Source organism: Fistularia commersonii, chromosome 11 (assembly GCF_037954325.1).
Source record: "Fistularia commersonii isolate RoL2024-O1a breed Wild chromosome 11, RoL_Fcom_v1.0, whole genome shotgun sequence".
NCBI lineage: Eukaryota > Metazoa > Chordata > Actinopteri > Syngnathiformes > Fistulariidae > Fistularia > Fistularia commersonii.
Window position 1 is genome coordinate 8,625,438 of NC_141294.1, and position 9,917 is coordinate 8,635,354.

General features: G+C 41.4%; 2 protein-coding genes across 2 annotated transcripts; both read left to right on the forward strand.

Moving 5' to 3' along the window:
• Positions 1–1,184: 1,184 nt before the first annotated feature.
• calhm6 (calcium homeostasis modulator family member 6) lies at positions 1,185–4,226 on the forward strand. The gene is made up of 2 exons (XM_086154845.1): positions 1,185–1,778; positions 2,382–4,226. Exons 1-2 carry the CDS (start codon positions 1,233–1,235, stop codon positions 2,814–2,816), a joined length of 981 nt encoding a protein of 326 aa, XP_086010971.1. The 5' UTR covers positions 1,185–1,232; the 3' UTR covers positions 2,817–4,226.
• A 326-nt stretch (positions 4,227–4,552) lies between these two features.
• LOC147229394 (calcium homeostasis modulator protein 5-like) lies at positions 4,553–8,148 on the forward strand. Its single transcript, XM_086154846.1, has 2 exons — positions 4,553–5,218; positions 6,482–8,148. The coding sequence occupies exons 1-2, from the start codon at positions 4,676–4,678 to the stop codon at positions 6,899–6,901; spliced, it is 963 nt and encodes a 320-aa protein (XP_086010972.1). The 5' UTR covers positions 4,553–4,675; the 3' UTR covers positions 6,902–8,148.
• Positions 8,149–9,917: the final 1,769 nt, after the last annotated feature.

Sequence of the window (9,917 nt, forward strand, 5' to 3'; positions counted from 1 at the left end):
TCATATTTTCATTTTAATATCTAACACTCCAGCATTAGATGTCACAGCATTACACCAATCAAGTAAACTAATGTCTTTGAACAAACTTGCCATAGTCTGCAGCAGTACACATGAGCAGAAGCATTCATTGAATATCTACAACAGGTTATAGCACAAGGGAGCCAACAAATAATACTTAATTAAAAAAAGGAAGCTCATAACATAATAATAATGATAATTCTGATATTTTGTTCTGTATTAGTGTCAGATGAAATTGTGAAATTCTGGAACATGAACAAATGTACAAAGTAAGGAAAAATGCCGTCAGAAGGAAAAAAAAAACTGTAATAATGGGATTTTTCAGATGTCACTGGAATACATGTACTTCCGTGTAAATAATAATTAAAACTAGTATTGCAGCTAAAATATTAGAAGATGAAAAAGAATTAATTATCTAAATACAGATTGTTTTGTTTTTGATGAAAGAAGTAACTGTTATCATGTAAACATACTTCTCAAAGACATGAAAACCATTGAAGTTTCTTCAAAATTTGCAGGATGCAAATAAGTTGTTACTCCTGCCAGAATTGCTTGAATGTTTTTCAAATATACAAACGTGTCAGGCAAATAGTTCTCTATACACATTTCTGTCAGAGATACAAAAACATAAGGCCTCTGGCTTGCCAGCTGGCCTGACAAAAAACGTATTTTGTACTATTGATAAAGGCGCAAAGGATATACATTTTAAATCTGTGAGGTGTCGGCCTTTACCATCAGAACTTGCATCTATCAAGCAACCCCTTTTCAAGAATATTGTTACATAATTATTCTCCTCATTTTATATTTAAAAAAAATTGCCAAGACAAAATACAAAGCTTGGCCAGATGAATGGTCACAAGGCCAGGCGATATAAAAAGAATAGACTCCTTTTTGCCAGTTTTTGAAGTCATCACAAAGTGCATCAAAATAGTGCTTCCAGTGCACAAGAACTTGTGTGTATTCGTAGATAAAATGAGTACATTATAGCCCACTCAGTCTGAACCTGCTTTGTAACTTGCTCCTGCTCGTCAAAAGGAGCAAGTCATGCTGCTAGTTAAAATGATACCATAAATAAACCATGCTCAACATCTGACACCACTCAAAGCTGTTGTTTCAGGAAGGGGAAATGTGGGAGCCGGTTTACAACAGGTTGGCATATAAAAAGGGAGGAAGTGAAAGCGTGACAGCCCAGAAGTGATCGTACACAGTGACAGATGGATAAATTTAAGACGTTCCTGAACATTGCTAATAAGCAGACTAATCTTGGATTTGGGTTGGTCTCTCTTCTAACAGCTGGGGGGGAGCAGATATTCTCCTCTGTACTCTTCAAGTGTCCATGCAATGAGCTGAACTTCATGTATGGTACAGTGTTCCTGTTGGTTCCTGCAATGGCTTTGCTGCTGCTGGGTTACATCTTGAGCAAGAAGATGTGGAAGATGATCACAGGTGTACGGCTGGACAGAAGTACGCTCTGTCGGTGGAGGAAACTGTTTTCATGCTCCAAGACCTTCTTCCAGATCAGCACCACAGCACTGGTTGCACCGACCACCTGGGTTGCAGTGGCTCTGCTCAATGGGAAATACTTTGAATGTGCCATGACCGGTACCAACATGAATGTTTACAACATGCATCTGTGCAAAGATAAAGTTTCCGAGGCTGAATGTTTGAAGGAGATAAAAAAATTCCCCTGCAGCAGAGGTGGTAATGTCCCTACGGCTGACAAAGAGGACGTTCTGCTCACTCTCCAGGCTCAATCTCAGGTCAGTGCTCCTGCATTACCACACAAACATGTCAAAGTATATCAGTAATCAATACATTTTAGTTTTGGACTTTATCATGAATTTTGACACATCTTTGGGAAATGCTTTCATCCATAGAAAAACAGTAGCATCTAGTTTGTGTCTTGTGTGGTGTTACAATAAGCCCTCCAGCTTTGAACACAAGGGTCAAAGATATAAATGTAAATGTGTTTGCCATTACTACCATTGTTGCTTTTGTTCTTTCAATACTTCAGGTATAAGTAAAAGGTACATGAAATAAGTTAATTGAAACTTTCTGATAGAAAATAATCAACAAGCACATTTTTAAAGTCATTTTCAGACACATTTTCAGTGTTTTGGAGCATAATGTAGAGGCTGTTAAAACTGATATCAGTTCGATCTACATCGTTTGGACATTTCGGAAAGGACTGTGATTGCAGCCATACTTTCATTTCCTGTTATGTGTTTTATCTAGAACATTGTAAGGACTAATCTTCCCCTGTCTCTCTCCCCTCTTTTTTATGACATCAGTATTTGGAGTATTCCACATGTTTTAGCTGTGTTTGCTTATAAATTTCCGCTGTTTCCACATGTTGACTGCAGATTCTTGGTTGGCTGCTTATTGCCTCCATCATGCTGTCCAACCTGTTGCTGTCCTGTGTGGCTCGGTGCACGTCTCCCATCAGCTACTTTCAGCTGAAGTTCTGGCGAGCGTATGCTGCTGAGGAAGACAGTCTAATAGACCTGTACACAAGTAAACACGCCAAGGAGCTCGCCGATAGAAACCTCACAAGCTTCTTTAGCCAGACGCCACCCGCAGATTTGATCACACCCTCCAACAAGGCCTGGGAGAGGATTTCCTCTCTCTACAAGTTTAGCACCAAAAATTCCTACTACAGTACATTGCACAAGTATGTGGAGAAGTGTCAAGGCGGTGACATTGTGTCAGACAGAATGGCCTCGGTCAGGTCCGCTGACACGGCCATTGACAATCCTGCTGTTCTTACATTTGTGGATGAGGGTAGAATGGTGCTCTAAGGTTGGCTGAGAATATGAAAATTCATTCAAATGCACTCAGTGGATATCTGGTTCTGCATTATTACCAATTGCAATGCAAATGACAAACTTTGGACAGTGCAGGGCAAGGCAGGTTTAAGGTTGATTTGGGGTGCAATTGCCACAGATGATGCTGCAAAAATTTGAAGTGTCTTCACACAGTAAGCCAGTAAGACAGGGATTTTAAAATTATGAATGTACCGTTAGGGAGTCTTTTTTTGCAACAAAAAAAGGAAATTGACTTTTTTTTTTAAATATTCTTGTACAAATAAATTTAATATGTAACATTGACACCCAGAAAAGACATTGTATGGTGCAGAGGAACTCTGGCGAAAAGACGAGTATTCGGAGTTTCACACAGGGTTCCTGTGCGCTGAAATGTTGTTTGCAAGTCTGTTTGGTTTTGAATGGAAGTGGGCGGTTATGCTTCACAGCTAACCATTTCCTTTCCCGGGTAGCGCTTGTTAAATGTAAAATGTGCCTGTGGCACTTATTTACAAACCCATACTTGCTCTACTGTAATGGACGTTCGAAGATTATACAAAATTCTGTTCTTCTAAACCACTTTTTATTTTATTTTTTATTTTGAGCAACAGACACCCACTCAGCAGCACCAGGGGAGCAGTTAGTGTCTTGCTCAACAACACTTCAGCAGGCTTGGAGGAGCTCGGGAATCAAACCAGGAGTTTTGGTTCCAAGATGATTGTTCCAACAACATGAGCTATGCTGCCCCTGAAGCGAGCCTGGGACAGGGTTACACCTCAATGTTACACACTAATGTTGCATCATCTTCCATGTCAGTAACAAAATCACAACATATTCATAATCAAATTTAGTGTCATTTAGAATGCTTTAATAGGCATATTTGTAAGGTTTATTGAATACTTTTGATTTAGTTTTTACTTTTTGACAGCGAAATCAGTGCCTTCAAACAAATCTGAAAAAAACTTGATTCAGGACAGGATATTAAAGCTATTTCAGCTGAACATAATGAATGTCAGCTGCATTTCGCAAAAACAGCTTCCTGTCTGAGGCACTCAGAGTCTGAGTGGTCAGATCATGTGGGAGTGGAACAGAAAACCCACTTAAAGTGTTTTGGTCTCCATTCCACTGTGTCTGTCGACGCTGACTGCCTCTCTGTCTCTGTAACAATGGTATGTTCTCTATGACAGCATTCATAAAAACTGAATGCTCTCTCTCTGCATGACTGGTTGAATGATAGTTTTCCGTGCTGCATGTTTTTTTTTTTAACCAAAAAGTGATTTATTTCATGTATGCATTATTCTTTATTCAATCTCAATGCATGTGTATGTAAATGAACAAAGTCAACTTTGTTCTTATTTCATTGAACTGAATAAGAGCTTGGCATGAAAATGAGAAATAAAAGCATTCCACTCATTATTTGGTGTTATTTTTTGTTTCTAGTTGGTATTTTTCTATTCCGTTTTAGCCAGTATGAAATTGCTTCATACTTCACCACAAAGTCCATGGGCGTAGTCAGTGATTCTGAAATCCTTGCCATAAAACATAAAATTTCCTCTTCAAATATATTAAGGGTTAAGGGATGCAAGTTTTCATTTGTAATGGAAACAGTTCAGGAGCTTTTCTCGAGGAAAGTAGAAGATATGAAGCATGAGAAAGTAATCAGCGTTGTTACGATGACATACTATGGGAGGACTGATCGGAGCTGCAGCCAAGGGGAGGGAACAGGCTTGGGAGATGGCTTTTGTCCTAAGCAAGGAAAAATCACTGCGGGCAGCCACTGCCCTTTTTCTTCCCACTGTCTTTGAATTTCCTGTTTATTGGTTGTGTAGCGTGTCCGAAGCTTCCCTGCTGACAACATGGATAATTTCCAGACTGTCCTGCGATCCTTCTTGAACAAGAAGACTACAATTTCTTATGGTTTCATGGCTCTCCTTACTATTGGCGGGGAACGAGTCTTCTCCATGGTCTCCTTTCAGTGCCCCTGTAATCATGACCAGAACTTTACCTACGGGCTGGTGTTCCTGCTGGGTCCTGCTGTGGTGTTGCTGGTCCTTGGCTTGTTCTACAGCGCCAGACTTTGGAGGCTTTACACTGGCTGCTGTAACAATCCAGTGAAGCTCTGCCCTCATGGAAACTGCTTCGGCTGCTGCAAGGTCTTCGCGAGCATTTTCACAAGGGCTTGTGTGGCTCCCATAATGTGGCTGTCAGTGGCCTTGCTCAATGGGACCTTTTACGAGTGTGCTGTCAGCGGTCTCGACGATAACGTGGTGGTGGATCTTTTCTGTAAAAATAAGACCATGAAGTGCCGAGAGGAGCTGGCCCGAGTTCCATGCGACAAATCCAAACTATCCACCGATGAGCGTATGGAGCTGTTGCTGATGTTAAGAGCCCAGTCTCAGGTAAGTACATTTGACTTATTCACATCTAACATTTAATGCATGAGAAGTACATTGCACTTTTGACATTGCTATGATTCATTCTTTTCTGGACCTGAGGGGCAACAAATTTGTGGTAAAAAGTTTTAATGAGAACAGTATCACACATTATGCATTGCAGAGGGAGATTCTAGTGAATGGCATTGTAAGGTGATATTATCAACAGGCGTGAAAGGAAATCTTGGCTCAGTTTGATGCATGACCTGAACAACAAAACCTGTGCTGACCCTGTTCTTTGAAGAAAAAACAATTCAATCAAAGCACCTTCAAGATTCAAATAGTAGAGTGAATCTGTTAGAGTGAATCTAAAATCACTGATCAAAGGCTGTAGTGTCACTTTTCAGGCTACAAGGCAGAGACAGAAAGACACAATTGTTATCATCTGCAACAGCATCATGGCAACACTGTGTACACCACATGTTTCTGAGTGAGTGTCATCATGGCAAAACATGGCCCTGGTCCTGACCCACTCTCCCACTGTTTTATATTCCAGGTTAACTTTGCCATTTTTTATCAATTATTTATTATTATTTACCAGAAAAGATTATAAAGATTGTTAAACCTGTTAAATTAAAAAAAAAAATCTATCTTCACTCAAATATCTATTTGAGTGAATTGAGTGAAGATACTGTTTGTTTTCTAACCCATGAGCTCAGATTATATATATATCATACAGTAACGACTACTGAGGATCCCGCTGGAATGTCTGAGATCATGACTGGTGTGTGACTCATGTGTGTCACATGACTAGTAAATGCCAGAAAGTATAAAACATCTGCATAAGTGAAACAAGTAATAAAAAGATTCTAGTTTTGTGATTTAGCATGCAAGTAAAGAGAAAGGTTCACGTGACTTCATGTTGAATTCCTGATGTAGGTGGAGCCCCAAAACACTTAATCCTATCAATCCATGAATTAACTAACCGACTTGATGGAGGTATTTCTTTATTCAAGCTTGTCTGATACACCATTGCATCTCAAAAACTCCACATCCTTAGTTTTTAAACCCTGCTTTCAGAATTGTACACTTAAAAAATTAGGTTGGGCTTAGCTTTATGTTGTGTTTCCTCCTTCACAGCCACTGAAAGAGAAAATAATTGTTGGATCCAGAATCTTACCATGACTAATGACTTAATCAGTCATTTATCACACGGCTTTATTGAAACATATGGTCCCAGTATGGCCCTCGTGACAAATTTGTATGCTTCTTGTATATGCACATCTGCAGATCCTGGGCTGGTGCATCATCATCATCGCTGCTGTAATGAGCCTCCTGGGTACCTGCTACACAAACTGCCGCTCTAAAGTAAGCTTTATGAAGCTCACATTCTGGAAACACTACATGGAGAAAGAGAAGGAACGCTTCGACACATACGCTGTGGAATACGCAACTAAGCTGGCCGAAAGGAACTTGCAAAGCTTCTTCGAGAGCAAGGATCCGGCTAAATTCCAACTCCCCAACCACAAGGCCTGGGAGGACATTTCTGCCCTCTACACATTTTCAGGGAGTGAGCAGTATTACAGCGCTCTGCAGCGGTATGTGGAGAAGACAGACAAAGACTCTCAGGGACACCCGGAGAAAAGACCTGTCATGGATCCAGAGCATGGGATGGAGCTCAGTGAGAAGTATGGAGAGACAGAGAGATGAATAATGCCGGGCACGACCAATGTTCTATGCATAACGGTTCTCACTACCTCGTCACCTTGCGGAATGGGAAGCTTCTCTTACTAAAACTGTCGATTACATTTATCGTGCTTTTCAAGGTAATTTTAACAAACTACTCAGCCATCTGTTATGACTGAGGATTGTGTTTTCTATTTGTTTACGTATCATTCATATTTTTTACTTCTTCTCTGTGTTGTATTGTTCAAGATGATACATCAATTTCAACTTCCACATATTATAGCACATAGACCTGCATGTTTTAAAACCTAAAAACAACTACGGTAGCTATTGAAATATTTTAACTGATTATGGAAAAGTGTTGATAAAACAATGATCTCTGACCTGGGATTAACTGTTTCATTTTGAGAGACAGTCATCAGTTAACAGTTGATCAACAATCATTGAGGGCAAAATAGTGTCTGCACTTGCCTTATAGTAAACATTACATTACATTTGGCAGACGCTTTTATCCAAAGCGACTTACAATAGAGGACATAGGGACTGCAAATAACACTTGCAAATACAAGATGCACAGGAAACATACAGAACAGTAATCTTGGGTTAGTGAGGTTTCTTTTTTTTTTTGACAAAGACATACACAAACGTACACACACACACTGCATAGTAAACCCCTTCTAGGTTTGAAGTCCTTGGTCCATATGCAAAAGAATACCTGCATTACATTTACCAGCAAACAGCAAAATTGTGTTTGTTTTCGTTGTTGACTGAGTCTAGCGTTGGAGAGGTAGTGGAGCTTTCACTTGTGCTCTGGGCAAACTTATTTCAACAATTTCAACTTTTTAGGAGAGAAAACACAGCACATGTACATCAGTTCATTCTTTCATTGTCTGTGCTGGGAATCCTGAGTGTGAAGCCAATTCCAGCTGATGATGGAAAAGACGCATGGTTTAACCTGGACTGGTCACCTGTCAATCACAGTGCCACACACAGACAGGCATACAACCAATCACTATCATTACCCTTGGAGGAAAATGTAACAGATGAGCAGGAGTTAACGGAGAACATGCAAACACCACAAAGAAAGTAGCCATTCACAACCAAATCAGGAAGCCGCTTGCTGTAAGAAGGGAGCGATAACCACTGCACCACAATGTGTTTACAGAATAGGTACTTGAACCGGGGCTTGAGATTTTACAAGCAATGCACTGTGTGGTTAGAGGGGGACGATACAACATGTCTCCAACTTCTTTATATAAACTCCATTTACAGCATATGTGACTGAGAGGCCTCATGTTTCCATACCAAACTTGCGCCTGTTTAGCACTGGACCAAAAATAACTTCCAAATATTTATGAGCTACAAAGTAATGTTTGTAGGTCCATCTAAGCAATGCTTTTAACTAGCACTCTGTTGCAAAAAAAAATCATTCTACATAAAAGTACTATTTGGCTGAAGAGAGTTTAAACTCTTAAATATAAATACCAGATGCTGAAATGTTTTTAGGAGCATGGGGATAAATTACATTACCAACCTTTGGGAATTTTAAGCTGTCAAATGGTTTAAACTAGTTTTGCTAGCTTTGTTATCACATAACTTTATATTATATATTTTAACAATAGCCATCCATCCATCGTCAGCCGCTTGTCCTGCACTCAGGGTCGCAGGGGATGCTGGACTCCATCCCAGCTGTCATCAGGCAAGAGGAAGAGTACATCCTGGACTGGTCGCTTGTCAATCGCAGGGGCTTCTAACAATACAAGACATACTAATCAAGACAATGACTCTCAGCCAAGAGTATCACTTCTAATTCTAACATTTTGCCCTGGGCCTCCTGTATGCCAATGTGAGGGACGCATACAACTCTTCCCCTCTCCTCCAAATGAGCTACTCGTACCATAACCTAGTACTCCTGGACACTGCCTACACACCGGTGGTGAAGCGGCAGGCGGCCACCACCAGGTCTGTGAAAGTCTGGTCCAAAGCCACAGAGGAGGCATTGCAGGAGAGCTTCGATGACACCCACTGGAGTCTTTTTGAAAAGGACTTCAGTGACTACGTCCAGGGCCTCTCCCGTTGTGTAACAGACTACATCAAATTCTGCAAGGACAACATAGTCCCATCAAAAAAGATCCATTGTTTCAATAACAACAAGCCATGAATCAACAAGGACTTCTAAAGCCCAAGGCCTTCTTAGAAGGAAGAAGAAAGCCTTCCTGACTAAAGACCACCGGATCCCCAGGGCCACCCAGAAGGAGCTGAGGAGGAAACTGAAGGAGGCAAAACTCAACTGTAAGGAGAAAGCTGAGACCACGATGGTCAAAGTAAAACAAGGGAGGTTTGGAGGGAGGTGAGGAAGATGACAGGTGATGGGAAAACCATGCCTGGAGCCAAAGGTGGCCCTGAGTTTGTTGTGGAGCTAAACCTTTTCTTCAATAGGTTTCACACCCTAGTGAGCTCTAAGCTCCCATCCCCCTCACACCTCTGCTGTCCATCAACAACCCCCCATTCCCCTCCCCTGCACACCAGCAGCAGCTTCTAAAGACAGCCCCCCCACATCCTGCCTCAACATCTCTTCAAACCTGGATGTCACCACTACCTGCCCCCCCCCCCCAACAAGCTTCCACAGACAGCACCCTAGCCCCTTACTACATCAATGGGAACATTAACAAATACACAACCACTTCCCACCCTCCCTCTCAGAGCAAAGCTAGTGAGCTGGACAATATCAGCCCCAGGGTCCTCAAGGTGTGCTAGGCAGCTTGCTGGAGTCTTCCAGCACCTCTTCAATCTCACTCTGAGATTGCTGAAGGTGCCTGACCTCTGGAAAACCTCCTACATTGTCCCAGTACCCAAGAAGGGACGTCCAAGTGCTCCCAATGACTACAGGCCGGTGGTACTAACATCACATGTCATGAAGTCGTTCGAGAGGCTTGTACTCCAGCACCTGAAAGACCGGCTATCTGCTTCCCTGGACCCTCTGCAGTTTGCATACAGGCGGCACATGGGTGTGGAGGATGCAATCATCTTCCTCACTCAT

Coding starts and splice junctions, on each gene's coding strand:
- calhm6 (XM_086154845.1), top strand. CDS start 1,233: ATGGATAAATTTAAGACGTTCCTGAACATTGCTAATAAGCAGACTAAT. Junction 1,779..2,381: donor CTCTCCAGGCTCAATCTCAG/GTCAGTGCTCCT, acceptor TGTTGACTGCAG/ATTCTTGGTTGGCTGCTTAT.
- LOC147229394 (XM_086154846.1), top strand. CDS start 4,676: ATGGATAATTTCCAGACTGTCCTGCGATCCTTCTTGAACAAGAAGACT. Junction 5,219..6,481: donor TGTTAAGAGCCCAGTCTCAG/GTAAGTACATTT, acceptor GCACATCTGCAG/ATCCTGGGCTGGTGCATCAT.